The sequence below is a fragment of the Acomys russatus genome, chromosome 15, assembly GCF_903995435.1.
Source record: "Acomys russatus chromosome 15, mAcoRus1.1, whole genome shotgun sequence".
Lineage (NCBI taxonomy): Eukaryota > Metazoa > Chordata > Mammalia > Rodentia > Muridae > Acomys > Acomys russatus.
Genome location: NC_067151.1, coordinates 65,885,251 through 65,912,355, shown reverse-complemented (window position 1 = coordinate 65,912,355; position 27,105 = coordinate 65,885,251). Strand labels below are relative to the sequence as shown.

General features: G+C 48.1%; 1 protein-coding gene across 1 annotated transcript; it reads left to right on the top strand.

Moving 5' to 3' along the window:
- Positions 1 to 910: 910 nt before the first annotated feature.
- Positions 911 to 26,819, top strand: Gabpb2 (GA binding protein transcription factor subunit beta 2). Its single transcript, XM_051156943.1, has 8 exons — positions 911 to 1,213; positions 13,154 to 13,293; positions 14,511 to 14,678; positions 15,618 to 15,812; positions 18,030 to 18,174; positions 24,039 to 24,224; positions 25,677 to 25,807; positions 25,941 to 26,819. Exons 2-8 carry the CDS (start codon positions 13,186 to 13,188, stop codon positions 26,238 to 26,240), a joined length of 1,233 nt encoding a protein of 410 aa, XP_051012900.1. The 5' UTR covers positions 911 to 1,213; positions 13,154 to 13,185; the 3' UTR covers positions 26,241 to 26,819.
- The last annotated feature ends 286 nt before the right edge of the window (positions 26,820 to 27,105 follow it).

Below are 27,105 nucleotides of genomic sequence, written 5' to 3'. Positions count from 1 at the left end.
GTGGTGCTCTTAACCTCTGAGCCATCTCTCCAGCCCCCCCCAACCCATTCTTAACATTACTTTTTACTTGTATTTTGTTTTTGTTTTGTTGAGGCAGGGCTGTGGCTGTCCTAGAACTCACTATACCGATAAGGGTGGCCTTGAACTCAAGAAATCCACCTGTATTTGCTGGGGTGTTCCACCATGTCCAGGTGGTTTCAGTTTGGGTCTTGAATTCAGAGATCTCTGCCTGTGCTGCCATTAAAGGCCTGTCTTGTTACTGATTTTTCGAGACAGGGTTTCTCAGAGACCCTCGAGGCCAGTTCTCACCAGCCTTGGCTGTCCTGGACTCACTCTGTAGACCAGGCTGGCCTCGAACTCAGTGATCCACCTGCCTCTGCCTCCCGAGTGCTGGGATTAAAGGCGTGCGCCACCACCACGGTTTTTGTTACTGATTTTTAAAGAGTTTTTGTTTGTTTTGTTTTTCCTGGTCTCTCAGTCCTTTCATTATATAAACTGGTGAGTGGAAACCGAGATAAACTGTTCGGCAAATCATGTGACTAAAAAGATTTGCAATTTCGTGTTCGATCTTCCGGTCTCCCTGACATATATTCAGACTGCACCTGGGAAAGTGTCAGGCCAGCCAAGATTCCAGCCCGCAACCCTAGGCTGTACCCCGTGGAGAAGCGGCGGGAAGGCAGAGCGCAAACTCCAGACCCACCCGCAACCTAACTTCCCCGTCAGCCGGTGCGTGCAACACGTTGGCGCCAAAACTACCGCTTAGGCCCGTCCCCCGCCGGAACTATGCTTCACGTAAGCCACGTACCTAGTGACCCTGCGCCTCGCTAAGTAGTCCCGGAGTTCAGGGTGCCCCGGTATAGGCTTTTCCAGCTCGAGAGGACCCTCCGAGTAGGAAGAGATCGGCCTCGGAGGGAGGTGCGTAGCGGCAGTGAGCGAAGGGCAAAGAAAGTGCCTTCGCTAGGCCATCTCTTCCAGATTCTTCCGCCAGGACGCGCAGTCGCAGCCTCCACTTCCGGGTCCGCCATTTTTTTTACTGCCCCCATTTCTCCGCGAGAAGGGGGGGGGGAGAGAGAAATAAGGGCCCCCCAAATATGCATAAGTGGAAAGGCCAAAAGAGTGGAGCCACTGGCAAAGGGAGCCCTTAGCTGGGTGAAGGAAACGGGACCAAACTGGCGGGCCCAGCGAGAGCGAAGCCGGCTGCGCCCCGGACGAGGTGAGGGGGAAGGGGAAGGAGACGCCGGGGAGCGAGGTGCAGGGTGCCCTGCCCTGACCTGAGGGCGCCGGCCCGCTCACTGCCTGCCGGAGCGGGGGGCGGCGGCCGGGGGGGGAGAGGGACGAAGAGGAAGGGGATGCCGTCGGGAGGAAGGGGAGGGGACTGGGAGGAGGTGAAGGGGGTGGGTGGAAGACCTGGGGCTGGGGAGCTGGACTGCGGGAAGCCAGGGCCACCGAGGGGACCAGCAGGGGGCGGCGTGGGAGCGGGGGGAGGCCCAGGCTGTCGCCATGGGGGGGCTCGTCCTTGCAGCTCAGGCGCCCCTGTGAAGGGGGAGATGGGGCTGGGGAGGGAGCGGGAACTCCACTTTTTTTTTTTTTTTAAGTCCAATCATATGAAGCTTTTTAGAAGTTAAGTTCGTAATCTGAGCAAGAGCAGTCACGTCACGGCCTTACATCAAGCTCTGTACATCTGTACAGATGTTTGTACGGCTGGCCTCCCAGTGAGGACGTGTGCAATTAAAAAAAAAAAAAAGTTATCGGCCGGGCGTGATGGCGCACGCCTTTAATCCCAGCACTCGGGTGGATCGCTGTGAGTTCGAGGCCAGCCTGGTCTACAAAGTGAGTCTAGGACAGCTAAGGGTACACAGAGAAGCCCTGTCTCAAAAAGCCAACCAACCAGTCATAGGGGAGGGGAGTAAGGGGAAAAGGGGAGGGAGGGAGGAATGGGAGGATACAAGAGATGGGATAACAATTGAGCTGTAATATGAATAAATTAATAAAATATATTTTAAAAAAGAAAGAAACCAACCAAACAAACAAAAGAAGTTATCCATAGACTGAGTTCTTTAATTCTGTTTGCTTGCCCTTAGTATGTTCCTAGTCTCGCAGATTTCCTCGAGGCATTACTCAGTTTGTCTCCCCTTTACTATAAATTTTTTTCTTTTTTTCTTTTTTCCCCCCTAGTTTCTGTCTCTATACTTGAGTCTCACTATGTAGCTCAGGCTCTCTTGTCTCAGCCCCCAAAGTGTTGGGATTACAGAGGTGAGCCACTATCCCTGGATAGGCATGTTTTTATACTTACTTTGATAAGGAATAGCAAACCACCACCTGCTGGGGGGCACGCCTTTACTCCTAACAGTTGGGAGGCAGAGGCAGGCAGGTATCTGAGGAATTCCAGGCCAGATTAATATACAGAGTGAGTTATAGGATAGCCAAGGCTACATAGAGAAACCGTGTCTCAAAAACAAAAACAAAAAAAACCCCACAAAGTTGGGCTTGGTGGCCCAGATCTCTGTGAGTTCGAGGTCAGCCTAGTCTACACAGTGAGTCCAGGACATCCAGTGCTACACTGAGAAGCCCTGTCTAAAATAAAATAAAGTAACCCAAAACAAACAAAAATTATTGAAAGTTCTGAAAACTAAGTATGGTGGCACATGCCTGTAATCCCAACACCCGTACTTGAAAAGAACACCTAGAAAGATCCAGATGTTCAAGGCCAGCCTGTGCTACTTGAGGTCTCAAAAAACAACCACTGACAAAAAGCTCTTCGGGTCTTGTTTCCTGTGTATTTAATTCACCTTCAGATCCCTGGGAGGCAGCGCAGAGGGTGTAGCTCAGAGGCAGGTGTGTGTCTCGCGTGCCTGCTGCCCAGGATTCAGTCCCTCCCCCAGAAGGAGTAGCAAGAAAAAAATGTAAAATCTTAGGATACAGATTAGACCAGACCTCATGTAGGTGATGTGTGGAAGCACACGTCAGCAAGGAAGCGTAGCTCCCCCTCTGTAGGGCTCAAAACGACGGGCTTGTCTCCGTTGGCATGGTGAGGTGACTTAGTAGACAAAGCCCCGCCCCCAGCCTGACAGCCTAGCGTCCACACAGTAGGAGAGAAGCATCTTGCGGGTTGTCCACCAGCCTCCACACTGCGGATACACACGGAAATGCACACAAATAAAATTCAATTGCCTACCTTATTCTGTAGTCTCTATGTGTGTGGGGTGCTAGAATGGCCCCAGAGTCTCCCCACAATACCGTCATTTCACTTAAAATCTTTATTACAGTGTGTGTGTGCACGCACACACACTTAGAGGAGTCAGATCCGCACGATGTGGGAACTGGGGATCCAGCTCAGAGCATCAGGCTTGGCTGGAGATATCTTCCCCCACTGGCCTCCAAAATACTGTTATCTTACAGATGCATATTAATGTAGGTAGATACTTCAGGTTAAATCAGGAGGGACAGGGCAGGAAAGGAGAGCCACAGAGGACAGATTCCTAGGAGATTTTTTTTTTTTTTTACCAGAATACAGGTAGGAACCTTAGAACGCGTTGCTGTTGGGTAGCAAAATATAAGAACCATTTCCCGTCACCCTTGGTATTCGTTTTCATAAGCATCGCCACCCTTGTTGGTTAGAAACAGGATCTTGTGACGCTTAAGCCAACCTCCAACTCACCCTCATCCTGGCTCAGTTTCCCTAAGTGCTGGGATTACCAGCAGATGGTGTCATGGCCAGCATGACATGTTTTCATGTTGACTCCCTGACACCCAATTGCCCCTCCCCCCCCTCCCAACCCCCCCACTGCCACCCCCACCTCCTAACTCCCCTCCCCCCACCTCCCAACCCCGCCACCCCCCACCCCACCCCACCCATTCCTGCCTCGAGCTTGTCTCTAAACATTTTTCTCTGAAGACAGCTTTGATGAATCTGGTGGTTTGATGTCAGCCATCCCTCGTCAACATGAAGATACGTCCAGGTTGGTCTGGTTAGGAGAGTGCCGGATGTCCAGAATTATTGCCGATGAAACCTTCAGAGCCACATTTAAGAGCTAAGAGGTGGCTTCTGGGTCAGGCCAGCCCCGAGTCTGTCCTTGTCTTTGAATTCTGTCCCTTCTGTCGGAAGGGGAAGTCCTAGCATCCCAGAAATGCTGCTTGCCTTGCTTTGCTTTTTGTTGTACTTCTACAGAATGTTACCAGCCAACCATTAAAAAGTTTGTTCACGAAGGCACAACAACAAGAGCAAGTGTTTCGTGCACAGTAGCTTGAGAGTCCTGCATCGTTTATGGCGTGCTCCTCAAGTGATCAGTACGCGAGGCACCTTCTAATCAGTAGGAGGCGTGGCTAATTATCTTTGTTTAAAGAGACTAGTGAGTGCAATTAGGAGCACGGGAACCCAGGCCTGGGAAGAGGAAACACTGACAGCTCTAGGCCCGGGCCCCACCAGCTTGGCCCCCAAGCACTTGGCTTCTACTTAGGAAGCTTACACAATATAGCAGACGTAAAAACACATTCAGCGTGTGATGGAGCCAGCAGCGCTTAGCGTCATTACACAGAACCGTACTGAAATCCTCTCTAAATGTTAGCTCAGCTCCTGCCCGTTAAGCAAAATTTAGAATTTTTGGCTAAGTCCACTGCCTCAGCAAAACCTTAGATCTTGGCAGGGTTAGTGGCAGGGACCACAGCGCCCTTTCCAGTGTGTGTTTCATTTGTACAAAACAAAATGCTTTACTTGTGAGGTCCATAGATGGAGACGAAGGTTTCAAGGAGCAGAATTACCCAAGTGGCATGTTTTTTATTTGAACAGTTTTGATTTTTTTCTAAGATTTATTTATTATATATACAGTACCCTGCCTACATGTACACCTGCCCAGAAGACGCTACCAGAATCTAACTGTAAATGGTTGTGAGCTACCATGTGGTTTTTGCTAAGATTTTTGTTTCGTTTTTTTGAGATAAGGTTCTGTGTAGCCCTGGCTGCCCTGGAACTTGATGTGTAGTCCAAGGCTGGCCTTGAACTCAGAGAGCCCCCTGCCTCTACCTCCTGAGTGCTGGGATTAAAGGCTTGTACCACCACGGACAGTCAAGATATTTTTTATTTTAAATGATTTGTTTAAAAGAAAAGGGGCGGTGGGGGGGAAAGCCAGGCATTGGTGGCACATGCCTTTGATCTCAGCACTCTAGAGGCAGGCGGATCTCTGAGTTCAAGACCAGCCTGGTCTACAGAGTGAGTTCCAGGACAGCCAGGGCTACACAGAGAAACCCTGTTTTTTTGTTTTTGTTTTTGTTTTTAGTGTTTATTATTTATACAGTATTCTGCCTGCATGTGAGCCAGCAGGCCAGAAGAGGGCACCAGATCTCACTATAGATGGCTGTGAGCCACCATGTGGTTGCTGAGAATTGGAACTCAGGATCTCTGGAAAAACAGCCAGTGCTCTTAACCTCTGAGCCATCTCTCCAGCCCGAGAAACCCTGTTTAAAACAAATAAGCAAAAAATTATTTTAAGACAGGGTTTCCAGCCTTAGAGATCCGCCTGCCCCTTCGTATATGTATATAGCTTGTCTGCCTGTCTGTATGTGCACCATGTACATGCAGTGCTCACGGAGACCACAAGAGGGCATCAGAACTCCAGTTCCAAGGGGCTGGGAGCCACCTAATGTGTTTGCTGGAAGCTGAACCTGGTTCCTCTGCAAGCGAGCAACTGCTCCTAATCTCTGAGCCGTTTCTCCAGCCCCAATATGCATTTTACTTTTAATTGTGTACATGTGTCCATGTAGGTATGTGCATGTGTGAGTGCAAGTGCCTGCAGAGTCAAGGAGAGAGTACCTGGTCCCCTGGAAACTGGAGCCTCTGAAGGAACAGTCATACCCTCAACTGCTGAGCCATCACTTCATCATTTTTTTTTTTTAATTTACATTAATCAATAGGTTGAATTTTGGGTGGGAGTGTACATGTGCACGGTACTCATGTCAAGGTCAGAGGACAGCTGTCAGGAGCCTGTCCTCCCCTTCCACCACGTGAGTCCTGGGGAGGAGTTCTAGCTGTCAGACTTGATGGCAAATTGGTTTGCTTTGCTTTGGTTTTTTGAGACAGGGTTTCTCTGTGTAGCCTTGGCTGTCCTGGACTCGCTTTGTAGACCAGGCTGGCTTCACAGCGATCCACCTGCCTCTGCCTCCCGAGTGCTGGGATTAAAGGTGTGCGCCACCATGCCCAGCCACTGGCAAGTTTCTTCATGTGCTGAGCCATTTGCTGGTCCCCAAGCAGTTAGCTCTGTAAAATATAAAATCCTGTTAATTTTATAGTGTACCAACAATACCATATTCTGCACTGAGTGGACGGCTTTTGCTGATTTTGGATCCTAGCAACCAATGAGGTGTTCCAAGTTCGCCTCCAAGGACACACCCACAGGTACCACATGCAGTTTCAAGAGTAAATGTTAAGCCGGGCATGGGAGGCAGAGTCAGGTGATCCCTGTGAGTTCTAGGCCAGCCTGGTCTGCAAAGTGAGTCCAGGACAGCCAAGGCTACACAGAGAAACCCTGTCTCAAAAAGCAAAACAAAAAAGTAAATATTAAAAAGATAAACTATCCACCCCCAGCCAGGCGTGGTTGCACATGCCTTTAATCCCAGCACTTGGGAGGCAGAGGCAAGTGGATCACTGTGAGTTCAAGGCCAGCCTGGTCTACAAAGCGAGTCCAGGACAGCCAAGGCTACACAGAGAGACCCTGTCTCAAAAAACCTAAAAAAAAAAATCCACCCCCCCATAACATTAAAAGAAAATGTCTTTTTTTTATTAGCAATTATACTAATAGCAATATATATGGATTACATTAGCCCATTTCAACATTCAGAAAATATGAATATAATCCATATGGATCAAAGCCCAGAAATCATACAAAAATAGTTTTAGATACAAGCCAATCCTAAAATGTATGCTTTACATTTACATTTTAAATTTACATGCAAAAAAAGCAGTTTAGGGGGTTGGAGAGATGGCTCAGAGGTTAAGAGCACTGACTGCCCTTCCAGAGGCCCTGAGGTCAATTCCCAGCAACCACATGGTGGCTCATGACCATCTATAATGTGATCTGATGTCCTCTTCTGGCCTGCCAGTGTACATGCAGGCAGAGCACTATATACAAAATAATAAAAAAAAAAAAAAAAAAAAAAAAAAAGCAGTTTAGAAAATTTCTGAGAGCCAGGAGTGGTGACACACACCTATAATCCCAGCTCTTGGGAGTAGAGCGGGAGGATCCTGCACTCAAGGTCTGCCTTGGCTGTGCAGGAAGACGGAGGCTAGTGTGACTACACGGAACTTATCTTACACAAATAAATATGTAGCTTGTGTGACTACACGGAGCTCATCTCACACAAATAAATACGTAGCTTTTTTTTTTTTTAATGCCCTTTCAAGTACCTTCCAGGTACTCTCGACGTCAAAATGTTAAACCTACTATCTTCTCAAATGGGCAAGTGAATTTCTGGGATTTCAAGGTCAGCCACGTCTACTTAGTGAGTTCCAGGCTATCCAGGGCTACACAGTGAGACCCTGTCGAGGGGGAACTCATCCAGGCCCAGGCCCTGTGGTTAGCTATTAAGCCCTGTCCTTTAGTTTACTTTTCAAAGGAATAATAATAATAAATCCAAGGGAAGCACTTCCAAAATCTGTCCCCAGATACTCACATTGATGATAATGTGTGTGCACATAGCTGGGCAGTGATGGCGCACGCCAGATACTCACATTGATATTGTGTGTGCACATAGCTGGGCAGTGATGGCGCACGCCTTTGGTCCCAGCACTCGGGAGGAAGAGGCTCTCCTGGCCATGGCTTGCGCCCTGCCCTCCTTAACAAGCTAGGCTTCGCCACCCATCATCAAAAATGTCAATTAAATGCACCATTAATAATGAAAAGCCAAAAAGAGGTCAGTGACACCCTTAGCCTGTTTTGGGGTTCTGATATGCATGAGTTTTAGGTGGATAGAAGGTGTGCGTGTTTAAGTAACCTCTTTTGATCACCGTGGCCCAACTCCTGTCACGGGGTCACCGTGGCCCAGCTCCTGTCATGGGCTCCAGGCTCCTGCAAGGTGGCCTGACAAGTTGTCAGAGCTGTGAGCTCTCTCTCTGAAATGACAGCTTTCTCTGCCAGGCACCTGGGTTCAGCCTTTTCCTTCTCCCAATATGAGATTCTCCAGAAAGTTCCAATTTCTTCAAGTCTATTGTCCCGGTAGTCTAATAGCAAAGGAGAGGGGCACGCATCTTTCTAGAACTTCTGTGAGGGTAGTTACACAGGAACGATGGGCGTGAGACAGCAGGTCTGGCCACACCTAGCATTTTAATAGCTTTTCTGGGTGATGTTAGCTACTCTTTGAAGCTGCACCAAAGCTTGGCAAGTGGTAATTTTTCTGTCGTCCCTACAGTCTCATGCATGCTAGACCAGCAGAAAGCCGTTGTGTGCCGTGGCGCATGATATGTGCTGATTTCTTAAAAGTTAGTTGCAAGATTGATAATTTAGCTCAGTAACACCCTGCGTTTTGTCCTCTGAACCGGGCAGGGTGGGGGTGGGGGAATGAGGGTGGGGTGGGGGAAGGAACAGTTGCAAAGGTTGGGGAGATGAGCCAGCAGTTAAAAGGACCCACATGGCACTTACAGCCACCTGCAAATTCAGTTCCAGGGGTCCAGTGTCCTGTTCTGACCTTCAGAGTGCATTGCATATAGGTAATTGCACAGAAATATGTTCAGGCGAAAATAGTCATATACACAATATTTTAATAAAGATTTATTTTATTTATTATGTATACAGTGCTCTGCCTGCATGTACACCCACAGGCCAGAAGAGGGCACCAGATCACATTATAGATGGTTGTGAGTCACCTTGTGGTTGCTGGGAATTGAACTGAGGACCTCTGGAAGAGCAAACAGTGCTCTTACTCTCTGAGCCATCTCTCCAGCCCGCCATCACGCCACGCTACACAAATGTTTTTATATTTTTTTAAAGATTTACTTATTTATTCTATGTATACGAGTGCTCTGTCTTCATGCACACCAAAAGAGGGCACCAGATTTCATTATAGATGCTTGTGAGATACCATGTGGTTGCTGGGAAGTAAACTTAGGACCTTTGGAAGAGCAGCCAGTGATTTTAACTATTGAACCATCTCTCCAGGCCCCCTTCCCGCCCCCATTTTCTGTATTTGTTGTTGTTATTTTTTGTGTATGGACTCGCTTTGTATACCAGGCTGGCCTTGAACTCACAGTGATCTGCCTTCTCTGCCTCCTGAGTGCTGGGATTAATGATGCATGCCACCACACCTGGCTCATACATGTATTTTTTTTTAAAGATTTATTTATTATTTATATAGTATTCTGCCTGCATGTGAGCGAGCAAGCCAGTAGAAGGCACTAGTGCTCTTAACTGTTGAGCTGTCTCTCTAGCCTCTTCTTTTGATTGGTTGGTTTTTGGTTTTTGGTTTTCAAAACAGGGTCTCTGTGTAGCCCTGGCTGTCCTGAACTCACAGTGATCCGCCTGCCTCTGCCTCCCGAGTGTTGGGATTAAAGGCGTGCGCCAGCACCTGGCCCTACTTTGAATTTTTTGTTTGTTTGGTTTGGTTTTTGTTTTTTTGAGACAGGGTTTCTCTGTGTAGCCTTGGTTGTCCTGGACTTGCTTTGTAGACCAGGCTGGCCTTGAACTCACAGCGGTCCATTTTGCCTGCCTCTGCCTCCTGAGTGCTGGGATTAGAGGTGTGCGTCACCATGCCCGGCTGTCCGGCTGAATTTTTAATTAATTTATCGGAGGGGTTGGTTCATGAGGACTCCATGGTATATGTGTGGAGGTCAGAGGACAACGGCGGGAGGAACGGCTGTGGACCATGGTAGCGCCGAGGAGCAAAGGTCAGGTGGGGCAGACGGGCCAGGGGGCGCAGGGTAAGCGGCCCAGGGGGGGACCCGCAGGCAGGCCCGAGAGCGACAGGGGAGGAGCGAGAACCAAGGCGGCAAGCGGCGCGGACACACCACCACACCACACACACACACACACACACACACACACACCATACCACACACACACATACACACATACCACATACACACCACACACACACCAGACACACACACAGACACACACAACACCACAAACACCACCACACACACACACACACACACATCACCACACCACCGACACACCACACACACCCCACACCACCAACACACACACACACACCACACAACACCACACACACAGACACCACACACACAAACACACACCACACACACACACACACCACACCACAACAGCCACCCACACACCACACACACAGACACCACACACAAACACACACACACATACACCACACACAACACACAGACACACCACACACACACACCACACACACAACACACCACACACACACACACACACCACACACACACACACACACACAAACACACATACACACACACACACACCACACACACACCACACACCACACACCACACACACACACCACACACACACCACACACACACACACCACATACACACCACACACACACACCACACACACACCACACACACACACACACCATACCACACACCCACACACACCACACACACACACCACACACACACACACCACACACACACCACACACACACACACACACACACCACACACACACACACCACATACACACCACACACACACACCACACACACACACACACACACACACACCACACACACACACACACCAACACACCACACACACCACACACACACCACACCCACACACCCACACACACACACACACACACACACACCACACACCACACACCACACCACACACACACACACACCACAAACACACACACACACATACACACACACACACACACACACACCACACACACACACACCACACACACACCACACACACACACCACACACACACCACACAACACACACACCACACACACACACACACCATACCACACACCCACACATACCACACACACATACCACAAACGCACACCATAACACACACACACCACATACACACCACACACACACACCACATACACACCACACACACACACCACACACACACACACACACACACACACACACACACCACACACACACACACCACACACACCACACACACACACACCACATACACACCACACACACACACCACACACACACACACCACACACACACCACACACACACCACACACACACACCACACACACACACACACCATACCACACACCCACACACACCACACACACATACACACCATAACACACACACACACACATACACATACATACACAAGATGGGAGAGTCAGAGAGAGACAGACATTAGAGAGGATGAAAAAAATTGAGACTGCTCCTCATACAATGCAGGCGTGTCCAGACCTCACGGTGTGGCTGGCACTGGCTCGTGCTGCTCCGCTGCCTGCTCCACTCCTGAGTGCTAGCGTCCCAGGTAAGCACCTCCTTGCAGGGAAGGACTTTCTTAAATAGAACTTACTTTTCCCCTAAAGCACATGGCAGTGAACACAGAAAGTTCATTTCACAATTGGATTTGGGCAAAAGCAACAGCAATTATATACCCCATGGTATTTTCACTATCATTACAACTGCTAAGATGCTTTAAAAAAAAGAAAAGAAAAATGATGCCTTAGTATTATTGTAAAAATAGTCTGGACCACATGGGTTCCTGTAAGGTTATTCCTGTGGCTCAGAAACCATAACCCAGGCTCTAGAACTACTGTGCTAAGCAGTCACCGCTAGTGGGAGTCCATTCTTGCTGGCCATGGTATCACGTGCCGTAGTCAGAGCCCTGGGCAGTGGAGACAGGAGGATTAGGAGGTGAAGGTCGTCCTCAGCTACATGGTGAATTAAAGGTCAGCTTGGGCTACAGGAGTTTAGTTAATTAAAAAAAAAAAAAAAAGTTGCTTTCTGTAAGCTTTGACTGGCATTACATCATTTCACAATAGCTAGAAATGAAAACTCCGGAGGTTTTGAGCCATCTTACGTGCCCCACCTGGTAACCTTTAGGTCTCCTGGAGGAACTGGATTGAGACTGAGGCCATCTTTATCGGAACTAGTCAGTTTTGAGCCCATCAAAGGCCGAGTCATGGGGAGCCCACCCCCTCTCTACACGTTCTCGTGGCCCAACCAGAAATGGCCGTCCCTTACCCATACAGTCGACCAGTCACACACTGCAGGACTATAGCTCCTAGAGGAGTTAGCACAAAAGACCCTCAAGCAGTAGGTGTCACAGCGGTGTCCTTGTGCCTTGCCTAGAAAGCAGGGTGCACACTTTGAACTGTCATCTTTAAAATTATATTCTACCATTGGATCTGGTGATGAAAACCTGTAATCCCAATTATGTGGGAGGCTCAGGCAGGAAGACCACAAATTCTAAGCCCACCTGAGCTGTGGAGTGAGTTTTGAATCAGCCTGGGCAATTTAGCTAGATCCTATATCAGAATTTTTTGAAAAAAGGAAAGTCAGGTGTGGCGACACATGCCTGTTATCCCACCACTTGGAAGGTAAAGGCAGAAAGCTCAACATAAGCTCCTGTGCCCCAAAGAAAAGCTCTCCTCTTTTTTTATTGTTTTTGTTTGTTTGTTTGTTTTTTATTTTGTTTTTTTCAAGACAGGGTTTCATTCTGTAGACTTAGCCTTGGCTGTCCCGGACTCACTTTGTAGACCAGGCTGGCCACGAACTCACAGTGATCTGCCTGCCTCTGCCTCCCAAGTGCTGGGATTAAAGGTGTGCGCCACCACACCTGGCTTTTTTTTTTTTTTTTTTTTTTTAAAGTTTCAAGACAGGGCTTCTCTCCTGGACCTGCCTTGTAGACCAGGCTGGTCTCAAACTCACGGAGATCTGCCTGTCTGTGCCTCCTGAGTGCTGGGATTACAGGCGTGTGCCACTGCACACAGTTTAAGCAAAAACACCTTATAAACACATTTTGCTGTGGCTGTGGTGGTCCTTAAGCCTCTGGGAGGTAGAGGAAGCCAAATTCTTGAGTTCTGGGCTTTCCTGGGCTATGTACTGAGTTCCAGGACAGGCTAAACTGCATGGCAAAACCATGTCTTAGAGAAAAAAAGCCAAAAATGAGGAAACGTTTTACAGACAATGGCTTCACTTGTGTTGGAATTGCAGCTACCTGGAAACCTTTGTTTCTATGAATAAAGATGTCTCTGGTGGACTTGGGGAAGAGGCTGCTAGAAGCTGCAAGAAAAGGCCAAGATGATGAAGTGAGGACGCTGATGGCAAATGGAGCTCCATTCACCACAGACTGGGTGAGCTCAGCATGTGGCCGCAGTGGGCTCCAAAGTGTGCCTTAGCCAGGCCCCGTGAGGGTGAGCGCTGGCCCGTTCCCTCACTCTCCTCCCTATCGTTTCTCCTACAAGAGTTTTATTTGTTTTGCCTGATATATAGTTTCTCCTTTTAGTTTTCCAATTTGGAAGTTGTCTGTGAATATGTAGATAGTAATTATAAGCTATTGCGTACCTGGAGTTTTTCCCTTTTATTTTTAATATTTTTATTTGCAGGTATGATGGTACATATCTTTAGTCCTAGAACTTGGGAGGCAGAGGCAGGAAGACTCCTGTGAGTTTGAGGCCAGCCTGGTCTACAGAGCAAGCTCCCAAGACAGCTAAAGCTATATAATGAGACCCTGTCTCAACAAACAAACAAAAAACTTGACCTCTGACCTCCACACATATACACCTGTGTGTGAATGCACACACATATACATGCACATAAATAAATATTAAAGATACCAGACATCGTGGCACACATCTTTAATGCCAGCACTCGGGAGGCAGAGGCAAGTGGATCACTGTGAGTTCGAGGCCAGCCTGGTCTACAAAGTGAGTCCAGGACAGCCAGGGCTACACAGAGAGACCCTGTTTGAACAAACAAGTGTTCTGGAAGTCACAGGGATCCGCCTGCCTCTGCCTCCAAAGGCTGGGACTTTAGGCAAAGGCCATCACACCCAGCTCTGGTACTCTTTTTGATATTAAAAAGAAGAAAAGTATCTTATAAGCCATGCTTGAAATCCTGCCCCCTAGTGGGTCTTACTCAGTAACTCTCCTGTCACTTAAAAGCATCGCACTTTTCATCTCATGTGTGGCCCTCTCACCGGCCATTAGCATATTAACTGTACCTGTTTTATTGTTCTTAATGGTGCATCCGTAAGTATGTGGCATGAGGACATGTGCGTGTGAGTGCAGACACCCTTAGAAGCTGGGGTGTTGGCTCTGCAGCTGGAATAACACAGCTGTGAGTCCCCAACATGGATGCTGGCAGTTGAAATCAGTGTCCTTACCCGCGCGTTCTCTCCAGCCCCAGGACACTAAATTTAAAATTCTAGCATACTCTCAGGCTTACCTGCCCAGTAAGATTCTTTTTCCAAGGATGAGCACTTTAGGATTCATCCCTGTTGATCTATCTCCTCGCAGACGTGACACAGCTCTCCACACAGTGGAGTTCAGTGAGTTTCATTTTCCCACAGCTTGGGACGTCGCCCCTTCACCTTGCGGCCCAATACGGCCATTACTCCACGGCAGAAGTGCTCCTTCGAGCAGGCGTTAGCAGGGACGCCCGGACCAAGGTGGACAGGACCCCTCTGCATATGGCTGCCGCTGACGGACACACACACATTGTGGAGCTGCTTGTCAGGGTAAAGCAAGGACAGTGGGAGCCGAGGGGTGGCGCACGCCTGTAATCCCAGCACTCAGGAAGCAGAGGCTGGCGGATCTCTGTGAGTTCGAGGCCAGCCTGGTCTACAAAGTGAGTCCAGAACAGCCAGGGCTACACAGAGAAACCCTGTCTCGAAAAACCTAAATAAATAAATAATGGTGGGACTATGCTGTAAAGTAGACATTTGCCTCCCGTTTTCTCTTTTTTTGTTTTGTTTTTTAAGATTTATTTATTATGTATACAACGTTCTGTCTGCATGTGTACCTACACACCAGAAGAGGGCACTTGATCTCATTACAGATGGTTATGAGCCACCATGTGGTTGCTGGGAATTGAACTCAGGACTCTGGAAGAGCAGGCAGTGCTCTTAACCTCTAAGCCATCTCTCTAGCTCTTTCCCCCCACCACCCCGGTTTTTCTTAAATACTGGTAGGAAAATGGGCTGGAAAGACTTAAGTATAGGTGGCCATTAAGTTACATCTCTGTTTATTTATTTATTATTAATTTATTCACGAAAGCCATGCTTCAAGAGTCATCACGGGAAGGATCTTGTTTTCTGTTTTTTTTAAAAGGCTACACAGATTTTATTGATTTTCCTTCATTCCTTTTCTGTAGGTGTTCTCTGTACTTATGCCTATTTTTTTCAGGCCCTCCTCAGCTTTCTGCTAATAAATGCAACAAAATCTGTTCCTCCCCCTTCCTCGGCCATCTGTGAGAATTTCCCAGTGATGTCCTCAGCAGACCCACTCATTGAAAGCATAATGTCTCGTCATTCAGGAGGAACCGAGAAGTGGTTTTCCCTCCAATAGTCTTTAAGTCAGAACTAAAGTTAAATATCTCGGCCAATCTATGTTTGGTGATGGCATCTCCCCCTGCGCCCCTGTAACCAGCACCCAGTGAACGGTGCTTTTCCTCACAGAACGGTGCGGATGTGAACGCCAAGGACATGCTGAAGATGACAGCCCTGCACTGGGCCACCGAGCACCACCACCGAGACGTCGTCGAACTGCTCATCAAATACGGAGCTGACGTCCACGCGTTCAGCAAATTTGATAAATCTGCCTTTGACATCGCACTGGAAAAGAACAACACCGAGATCCTGGTCGTCCTCCAGGTGGGATGCTACGCTGTAGTCCCCAGAGCACACTCCAAGTTAGAGGGCGTTTGGAGGCGCTGAGTTCACACAGGATTTCCCCCACTTTATCAAAATAGTATTTCTAGGGTATCTCAGTCTTTTAACTCCATGTCAGCATTTCTCTCTCGGTTTTTTTTTTTTTTTTTTTTTTTCAGTTGAGACAGATTCTCAAGTAGCAGAGTGACACCACATTTTGAATATAGCTAAAAATGACCTGGTTTTGTTTTGGTTTTCTTTCCCCTTTTTTTTCTTTTTTTTCTTTTGTTGTTGTTGTTGTTGCTGTTGCTGTTTAAGGGTTGGGGTTGTTTTGTTTTGTTTGGGTTTTGTTGTTGTTGTTGTTGCAGGGAGTTTCAAGACAGGGTTTCTCTGTGTAGCTTGGCTGTCTTAGACTCGCTTTGTAGACCAGGCTGGCCTCAAACTCACAGCAATCCACCTGCCTCTGCCTCCCAAGTGCTGGGATTAAAGGCATGCGCCACCACTATTTATGGGGGCTTTTTTGGTTTGGTTGGGTTTTTTGGTTTTTTTGTTGTTGTGTTGTTGCTTTTGCTTCTACAAATGGGTTAAATTGAAAGAAAAAAAATAATGCAGACAGAACAGAAAATACATTTATTTGACTGTCTGTTGTTTTTCTGTTTTCATTTCTAGCTAAATTAGACTTGAGATGATCTTAAAAGTCATGGGCTGGCACAGTGGCGCACTCCTGTGATCCCAGCACTCAGCAGGGAGAGACAGATGGATCTCTGAGTTTGAATTCAAGGCCACCCTGGTCTACATAAGCAAGTTTCAGCCCAACCAGGGTTACTTAGTGAGACCTATGTCAAAAAAGAAAAAGGAAAAAGAAAGAAAGAAAGAAAAAGGACAAGCTCAGCCATGTGGAATGCTTGCTTCCTAGTCTTCCCACATGCTTCACAGCTGCCTAACTCCAGTTCCAGAAGGATCTCCTGTCCTCTCTGCCTTCCACTGGCACCTGTGCATACACGCTGGGCATAAACTCACGCAGGCACACACATGTGCATATACACACATTAAAAAGAAAATCTTTTGCTGGGCGGTGGTGGCACACGCCTTTAATCCCAGCACTCGGGAGGCAGAGGCAGGTGGATTGCTGTGAGTTTGACGCCAGCCTGGTCTATGAAGCAAGTCCAGGACAGTCAAGGTTGCACACAGAGACCCTGTCTCAAAAAAGCAACAAAATAATAATAGCAATGGTAGTGGAGTTCTCTGTGCATGGATGGAGAAGACAATGCTATATTGCATATGACTGTGTCCCGCAGGCTAGGCAAGACTACCCGTGAGTGCTTCTGCTAAAGAAGCTGCTGGAGGGGAGAAATAGCAGACTGAAGAAAGACTTTAACAGTATCCGGAAAATGAATAATCTGTTTCAATTGGAGTTCTTAGTCAAGGGGCTAATTACATATGAAAAATAGCTGCTCGTGCATTTTCGGTTTTTGTTTGTTCTCCGTGACAGCTGGTTTTCCAAAGACTGGTTATTCTCCTCAACTTTCAGTTATTGTTCAAAGTCCTTTCATAACTGGACTTTGTTTCTTTTTTCTTTTTCTTTTTCTTTTTTTTTTTTTTTTGGGTAGTTATCATGTTTGTAGAAAACTTCTAAAAGTAAAAATAAGAGATAAGCATCTTTTCACCAAATTGAGCAGACATCCTTGGAAACAGGAGCGTAGCATCTGGAACTTGACTTCAAAATCTGCTGCACATGTATCTGCTTGTTATGTGTTCCCTTAGGAATTTCCTCAGTGGCAGAAGGGAACACGTTGTGGGTTAAAGCTCTAGAGGTTACGTTTCTCCGCAGGGACCTCCTGCTAGCATCTTGTCACATAGATAATTGATCACAGAGTATTAGTGCAGGAAATTACTTTCTAGACTATGCAGACCAGCTCCTTCTCTTTGGTTTTTTTGTTTTGTTTTTTCCTCCAAGTTAAAGAATATGCCCAGAGGTTAAGGGAAGCACGGAGGAGGCGTGTAAGGAATACACCTTTGCTTTCTCAACTGGAAACACACTTGGGAAAGCAAGCTACCGCACAGGCGTTGCTGCAGTTGGAGAGAAGCTGTTGGTTAATGAGAGCCCTTAGCTCCCTGGTCATTGTATGGCAGAGTAGCTCTGCTTGAGGAGCTTGGCGGTGGGAGGGGCTGTGGCTAGTTAAGTGCTCTGACGTTGAAATAACCTGCTTTGTTTGGTAGGAAGCAATGCAGAATCAGGTGACCGCTAACCCCGAGAGAGCCAGCCCAGTGACTAACCCTGTGACTGCTCCATTCATCTTCACCTCTGGAGAGGTCGTTAACCTCGCCAGCTTTGTTTCTTCAGCCAACACCAAAGCAACCTCAGGTAATGTTCTGATAATGAGGCATCTGTTTTAGGCTTTGAAATGAGTAGAATCCCAAGTTTTCTAGACGTGAATGGGGCATTCTGTCTGATACTCCTACTAAAAAAATATTCCCTGAAAAAGCTGGGATTAAAGCTCTGAGCTAGAACATGTGCTACATGGATAAGGTCATGGCCCCATCTCCCATACCACACCCCACCACCACCACACGGGTCCCTCTGCGTGGACCTCGCTGTCCTGGACTCCCTTTGTAGACCAGGCTGGCCTCGAACTCACAGTGATCCTCCTGCCTCTGCCCCCCAAGGGCTGGGGTTATATGAGTGTACCACTGCACGCAGCTGTGAAAACATTAATCAAACTCTCGTTGAGCCTCGGGCCTCACACATGCTACAGCCATATTCACAGGCAGTTCTCTTTCTGTTTCTCTTTGCTGTTTGTTTGGTTTATTTAAGACAAGGTGTCACTGAATTGCAGGCTGGCCTAGGACCGTAGTTAATACTGGTCTTGAATTTGTAGCAGTCTCCCTGCCTCAGCCTCCTAATTGCTGGAATTACAGCTATGAACCGGCACAGACAGCTTTATATTAACTTAAAGCCAAGATATTTTTCCTTCTGAGAAAAGGAAGATTGTGGGGAATTATAATCAATGGAGTAAGAATGAACACTGTTAAAAACAAAATATTCACCTGGGCGTGGCAGCGCACTCCTTTAATCCCAGCACTCGGGAGGCAGAGGCAGGTGGATTGCTGTGAGTTTGAAGCCAGCCTGGTCTATAATGTGAGTCCAGGGTGGCCAAGATAACATAGAGAAACCTGTCTCAAAAAACTAAACAAACAAACAAAAAAAAAAAAACCAAAAATATTCTACAGATGTGTCTGTCAAAAAATTCTGGAGCCGGGCGTGATGGCGCACACCTTTAATCCCAGCACAGGCAGAGGCAGGCAGATCACTGTGAGTTCAAGGCCAGCCTGGTTTACAAAGCGAGTCCAGGCCAGCCAAGGCTACACAGAGAAACCCTGTCTCAAAAAACCAAACCAAACCAAACCAAAACAAAACAAAACAAAAAAAAGTTCTGCCTCCAAAAAAATTTTTTTAAGAAAGAAAAGTTTACACCTTGTCAGGCATGGTGGGTGGTACATGCCCATAATCTCAGCACTCAGGAGGTGGGAAGAGGATCAGGAGTTTAAGGCTGACATGTGCTACATTAAACCTTGTCTCAAAATCTAGATTACATGTGTATGCCTTTAATCTTGGCACTCAGGAAGCAGAGGCAGGTGGGTCTCTCAGACAGACCTGTTCTGCATAATAAAGCAACAGTTGGCCAGATGGTTGTGGTGCTTAGTCCCAGCACAGGAGGCAGAAGCAGGTGGATCTCTGTGCATTTGAGACCAGTCTGGTTTGATCTACAGAGTAAGTTCCAGGACAGCCAAAGTTACACAGAGAAACCCTGTCTCAAACCAAAAAAAAAAAAAAAAAAAAAATGGTTTGGGTGATCTACTGAAGAAAGACTCCAAGGCAATATGCAAAAACAAAGAGTGTTTTTAATCTAGCGTGCTAGGATCATCTCTCTCCTCTGGAGGGCAACCCCGAAATGAGCACACAGGCTCAATTTATAGACAGTTGGAGGGACCTGTGACGACAGAATTGAGTCAGAGTGTACGAGGGGATTCAGGACTGGCTGTTTGTTTGGTTATGGGGGACGTTTGAGTCACTGACGTTTTGGCTCTTACTCAGGAGCTGGCCTTTAATTTGATTGGATGGGGACAGCTGTGTTCTTTACCGAGGTCACGAAGTAATAAAAACATGGTATCTAGTCATTTTGTTCTATAAGCTGATTAGCTGCCCATGAGCTGCCCATAACTTGTGGTTTTTTCAGGAATTGTTAGAAACTTGGTCTAGATAGGCAGAGTGAAAACCTGAAGCCTGTCATGGAGTTGGTCTAGTCAACAACTGGGGTCATTGGGGGATTTGGGGTCCCTGGGGTCGGGCCCCTTCATTCCCGCCTCTGAAGTGGCACCTAAATCAAGCCCTTGATTCAGATTCCCTGGTGGGTACAGCCGAGCTGAGCTAACCCGGAGGAGCAGGACTCAGGGCCCGCTCGGTCTTATGTTGGAGAGTTTTGTTTTGTTTTGACATAGCACGGCAGCCTGTTAGGTGGGATAGTGGGCACCGTAGTCTCTTCTGTAGCTCCTTCCAGCTGACATTAGGATGTTGTTATCAGGGGCCAGGCAAGGCTGAAATGCTTATCAGACGCATCTGATTTGGTGATACAGTTGAAGGGCAGGGAGCAGTCACATCGCCTGGACTGGTTACGTCAGCTTTTAGAAAGCCTAGAGCTTAGCAGCTTGGAGTCTTCAGGTGATCTTTGGATGAGTCTGTCAGCCAAGTGAAAATCCAAGCTCCTGTGGTTTCTTGAGCTACGACGTAGCGGAGTTATTAAAGTGCTCGCCTAGTGTGCGGAAAGCCCTGGGCTCAATCCCATGACAGCACTGACAGCTTGACAGCACGTATGTGTAGTCTCAGCACATGGAAGGCAGGGGCTGGAGAATCAGAAGTTTAAGGTCAAGCCGGGTGTGGTGGCGCAGCCTGTAATCTCAGCACTCGGGAAGCAGAGGCAGGTAGACCATGCTGGCCTCGAACTCAGAGAGATCTGCCTGCCTCTGCCTTGGGAGTGCTGGGATAAAAGGTGTGCGCCACTGTGCCCAGCAACTTTTTTGTTTCTGACTTTGGAAGGTTAAATACCCGGTTTCTTGGGATGGTGGGGTGACTCACAGCTCTGATCCCAGCACCGGGAGAAAAGGCAGGAGCACTTTGAGTTTGAGAACCCTCTGGCCTACAATAACAGGTTGCAGGCCAGTCACAGCTACTTAGAGAGACCCTGTTTCAAACAAACAAAAATGCCGAAACCAAACTAAATAAATAGTGAAGTGTGGCGGTGGTATTTTTTTGTACTCCCAGCACTCAGAAAACTCAGACAGGAAGACTACCAAAATCTCCATGCCAGCCTGAGCTGCATAATGACAGCCTGTCTCATAAATACTAGAAAATGTATAAAAGCAAAGGAATAAAAATAAATAACTGGGACAAGCGTGGTGGCGCACGCCTTTAATCCCAGCACTAGGGAGGCAGAGGCAGGCGGATCACTGTGAGTTTGAGGCCAGCCGGGTCTACAAAGGGCATCCAGGACAACCAAGGCTACACAGAGAGACCCTGTCTTGAAAAAAGCCAAAAATAAATAAATAAAATAAAAATAACTTTTACATGAAAATGAGGGCTAGAGTGGTGGTTATGGAACAGGAGAGTCATGAGTTAGAGCCAGGTAAGGTTATATAGTGTATGGATGGTGACGCCTGGAAGAAGAAAAGGAGGAGGAGGAGGAGGAGAAGAAAGAAAAGGTGACAGTGCTATACTCACCAGAAGGCTTTTTTTTTGGTTTTCTTGTTATTGTTGAGACAGGATCTCTCTAGGTGTCCCTGGCTGTACTGGAACTCACTGTGTAGACCAGGCTGACCTAAAACTCCCAGAGATCTCCTCTCCTCTGCCTCTTGAGCACGGGGATTTTTTCAAGATAAGGTTTCTCTGTGTCCAGCCCTGACTGTCCTGGATTAAAGGTGTGTGCCACCACGCCCTGTTTTTTTTTTTTTTTTTTTTTTTTTTGGAGACAGGGTTTCTCTGTGTAGCCTTGGCTGTCCTGGACTCGCTTTTTAGATCAGGCTGGCCTCGAACTCACAGTGATCCACCTGCCTCTGCCTCCCGAGTGCTGGGATTATAGGCGTGTGCCACAACACCCGGTTTAAAAAGCACTTAACAACTGACGCACACACGCCTTAAGTCCCAGCATTTAGGAGGCAGAGGCAGGCGATCCCTGTGAGTTGAGTCCAGCCCGCTCCACATAGCGGGCTCTAGGGTTACACAGAGAGATCCTGTTGCGCCTGGTTTGGGGCTCATGTGTTTCCTCGTTTGGCGTGGTGGTTGCAGCGAGCAGGATGGGGCATCTCTACCCTAACCCTCAATAATCTTTGTGGTTTCTTTGGATGGGAGTCATTTGTTGTTCTGTTGTTTCTGAGTTAGAGTCTCATAACTCACGCCCTGATTGCCTTGCCTGTACCCCCAAGCACTAGGATTATGGGTACATGCCACCAAACCCAGTTTAGTCTTCGTCTCTGTGAGGTGCAAACGGTTTGTCTTCATCAAACTTCCACACTGTGTCTCTTGTGGGCGGCCCACGGCAGACTTCTCCACGGCTTTCAGACTGTGACCCGGTTATGAACGGGGTGCTCAGGAGTGCCAGGCACTGCTCCCCCAGCATGCTTGGGCTGTGGGCTCTTGACCAGCCGACATCAGCTGTGCACTCACACGTGTGTAAAACTCCCCAGAATGTACCTGGCACACAGCGAGCGTCTGCAGCATGGCCCTTGTTTATGATGTCAGGTGGGAAAGCCACCTTCTACACAGCTCCTCTGTTAAACTTCAACCCATTGAGTATCTGTGTAAAGTTTTATTGGTTCACCATTAAATGCCCCATAGTCTTAAGTTATCTAGACTGATTTATAGGATTTTTTAAAGTTTTATATATTTATTTAGACTGTCAAGATAGTAAATGCCTAAAAAAGCAAGACTCTAATGCAGCACATCCTGCGCTGCGGGGGCTCCTGATACTCATGAGCCTGCTAAAGCTGACGCAGGCCGCAGAACAGAGTCTAACACACGCACGCACACAGGCTAGGACGCCGTGAGCTCCTTCACCAGCACTATAAATCAGGCATGGTGGCTCACACCCATGACCAACGCTCGGGAGGTAGAAAAAGGAGGATCATCCTCAGCTGCGTGGTGAATTTGAGGCTAGCCTGATCTACATGAGACCGTGTCCCCACCCCACTACCCCTAAAAAGTATACGTGTAGCTTAGTTTTCTTTGAGACAAAGTCTCCTGTAGCTTAGGCTGGCCTAAACTCCATATGTGGCTGGAAACTTGAAATCTCCTTGCCTTTGTCTCCCCAATAACAGGATTATAGTCCTGCCCCAAAGTTTAGGTGTATTTGAACTCATGTATTTATGCAAAGGGCCTATTCTTTTTTGTTGTTTGAGAGCTTTTCCTTGGGACAGAATCTCTCTACATAGACCAAGCTGGCCTGGATCTCATGGTGATTTTCCTGCCTCCGCCTCCGCCTCTGCCTTCCCAGGTGCGGGGTCACAGGCGTGCACCGCGTGCCTGGCCTCGGTAACCTGACTTTTTGAACACTATTAGCACCGTAGGGCGTTCTTAGAAAATAGCGTTCTGACAAATTCCCCGTGTTCGTTCATAAGCGCTTTCTGGAGAGTCTGTAATCCTAGCACTTGGTTGGGCAGCTGAGGTGGGTGAGCCTGCCTGCCACAGAGGAAGGGCCTATCTCAAAAACTCAACCAAATGGTCAAGCATGGTGGCCTTTAATCCCAACACTGGGGAGGCAGAGGCAGGTGGATTGATGTGAGTTCGAGGCCAGCCTGGTCTACAAAGGAAGTCCAGGACAGACAAAGAAACTACACAGAGAAACCCTGTTTCCAGAGTGGGGGGTGGAGGAGGGAGAACTCAACCAAAAAATTGTTTCTTTCAAAGATACTTTGAATAGTATTTCAAAGAGGGTGATGGAACTTGCATTCTTTTTTTTTTTTTTTTTTTTTTTTTTTGGTTTTTCGAGACAGGGTTTCTCTGTGTAGCCTTGGCCATCATGGACTCGCTTTGTAGACCAGGCTGGCCTCGAACTCACAGCGATCCGCCTGCCTCTGCCTCCCGAGTGCTGGGATTAAAGGCGTGCGCCACCACGCCCGGCTGCATTCTTATTTTTTAACATGAACTTGACATTTTGAATTTACTGTTGTTATCTCTAGCTAATTTAGAAGAAATGGAAGAAGAAAATTCTCTTGACTCCTCAATCCAGCAAGTGATGGGGAGCGGAGGGCAGAGGGTCATCACCATAGTGACGGATGGAGTCCCTCTGGGCAATATCCAAACCTCCATTCCGACTGGAGGCATCGGCCAGCCATTTATTGTGACTATGCAAGACGGGCAGCAAGGTGAGTTATGCTGCTTAGCCACAGACATTCTAGAAATGTCGCAGTCCCCTAAAAACAAGGCATTAAGACAGATTGCAGGAGTGGGGGGAAGGCATGGGGAATGAGAGAACAAAGAAACTCTAGAGGAAACAGTCACCAGGCTACGGTGGCTAATTTAATTTCCCAGGAGATTCACAGTGTGTGAGTGAAAATGAACCGTCTGACCCCACATGTGGTGGCACACGCCTGTGATACCAGCACCTGGGATGCTGGGCACCTCGGGCTACACAGAGCCATGATCTCAAAACAGGCAAGCAAACAAAAAAAAAGCCAAAAAGAGAAAACGGCATAGCAGCCACTGGGCACAGTCGGGTACTCAGCCCTAGGGAGGCCGAGGGAAGAGTATGGCTGCAAGTTCCAGGCTAGCCTGATCTACAGAGTGAGTTCAGGGCCAGCCTGGGCTGCAGAGGGAAACAGTGTCTCACAGGACAGGCTGGGGATGTAACTTGTCTAGTCAGGGAGAGGCTTTGGAAGAAAGCACCTCCCACGCCCTGGCCGTGGGTGTCAGCCTCCAGAAAATAGATTTTGTGAGGAGAATAGACTCCTGTCACTGTGGTCACTGATGTGTTTTGTGGTGACAGTCCAGCAGCTGATAAAGGATGGCATCCATTGCCTCTGCTGTTTCCTGGTGGTACAGGAAGGGTAATCTAGGGGTCACTGTCTGGACCCTTCACCCTTCGCCGTTTGACTCAGTGCAACGTCTCCTCCCTTTGGGATCTCTGACTCCTTCTGTAGTCTGATACCCTCCATTCAGAGTTTTCTGTATTTTTCCGTCAGAATCTCCTTCATGAGCCAGGCATGGCAGCTCCTGCCTGCCGCCTGCTGCTTCCCTGGCTCTGCTCCCCTCTGGTGCCTTTTGTGGGGCCTCACTTTACCTTCGGACTACTCTGTGTTTTGTTGTGTTTGGTTGAGCTTTTTGAGACAGGCTATCGCTCTGTAGCCCTGCTATTGACCAGGCTGAGCTTGAATTCAGAGCTCTGCCTGCCTCTGCCCCCTGAGCACTGGGACTATGGCTGTGTGCGCGCCCCAGAGGTAGAGATTCTGAACTCTGAAGAGATATCACAAACAATTCATCAGAGGAACGCGTGTGACTCGGTGGTAGAGCACTCGCCCAGCGTACAAGAAGCCATGGCCCAAATAGTAATTTATTTTATTTCTATTTTTAATTTTTTGGTTTTTTCAAGTCAGGGTTTCTCTGTGTTAGCCTTGGCTGTCTTAGACTCGCTTTGTAGACCAGGCTGGCCTCGAACTCACATCCATCCACCTGCCTCTGCCTCCCGAGCGCTGGGATTAAAGGCGTTCGTCACCACACCGGGCTGATTAAAGGCACTTTTTCTCCTTAAAATCAAATCAAAGCACCCTCCTGGGCAGCCTCGGGCTCATCATCTCCCTCTGCTGTGCTCTGGTTTGTAGTTCTCACTGTGCCTGCTGGCCAGGTGGCAGAGGAGACCATAATTAAAGAGGAAGAAGAGGAGGAAGAGAGCTTGCCAGCGGTGAAGAGACTGAGGATGGCAGAGATGACCAACAGCGTTGAGGAAATCAAGGTAATGAAATTCTCAGCAGTGAGAGAGTGGAAGCCATGGTGATTGGGCTGGCGCCCTCTTCATCTTTGTGTCTTCCATCTGGAAAGTCCCTCATCAGGGATTCTGTCTGTGGTGACACCGTTTGCCTTTTCAGGAAGACAGCGAGCGAGAGCTGCTGCAGCAGCAGCTCCTGGAGGCCACCCTGAGAGCCCAAGAGTACAGACACCAGCTCCTCAGGAAGGAGCAGGAGGCGGAGCAGTACCGCCTCAGGCTGGAGGCTATGGCCCGACAGCAGCCCAGGGAAGCTGACTTCACCATGGTTGAAGAGGTAGCTGAGGTAGATGCCGTGCTAGCGACAGGAGGGGAAGTGGAGGAAGAAAGAGCAGAAGTGATGAGGTCAGGAAGGACCACAGACCCTCACACCAGTGTTCCCATAGCAACCGTTTCATCTTAACACCCAGAGTCCTCAACTTGCACTTGTACGTCTTACTCCTGTTGAGAAGGATTACAGAGGGCAAGTACTGTGTAGAAATGAAGACTGACCTTTGTGTGTGAAGGGGACAGCAGCAGGGCTCGGTGCCTGGCCCAGGAGGACTGTGTGTGCAGCTGGAAACTCAGAGCCTCCTTAGGGGCACCCAAGGGACCAAAGGACCAGGACCAAATCTCAGCTCACACCATTGCTTTAAACAGAGCACTGGGCACTGTGGGTCGATTTTTCTTTTATTAACTAACTTTATATCAGAAGACTTTAAGGCAATACTTGTAATGCATACACACCAAGAGCCTTTAATAATTATACCTGAAAATTTTCAAGTGACCTGAAAATTTGCCTTAGGTTTGTGAAACGGATTAGGTTGTAGGAAATCTCATCTTGGGGAAGGGTAAAGGAAGCCGTGTGTTCCTATAGGAGCCGGACACACGTTCTTCCTAGTTAACTCTGGAAACAACTCTGTAAGCCAGGCAGGATGGTCACTCCTGCGTGTCAGCACTCAGAAGGCCTGAGGTCAGCCTGAGCTAACAGACAGCCGGGCATGGTGGCGCACGCCTTTAATCCCAGCACTCGGGAGGCAGAGGCAGGTGGATCACTGTGAGTTCAAGGCCAGCCTGGTCAACAAAGTGAGTCCAAGACAGCCAAGGCTACACAGAGAAACTGTTTCTGTCTCAGAAAAACAAACAAACGAACAAACAAAGCAAAACCAATGGAGTGGGAGGGGCTGGCTAAGAGTGTTGCCTGCCAACGGGCGTGGTGGCCACACCTTTAATCCCAGCGCTAGGGAGGCAGAGGCAGGCGGATCCAGCACCAGTGACACGCTGCTCAC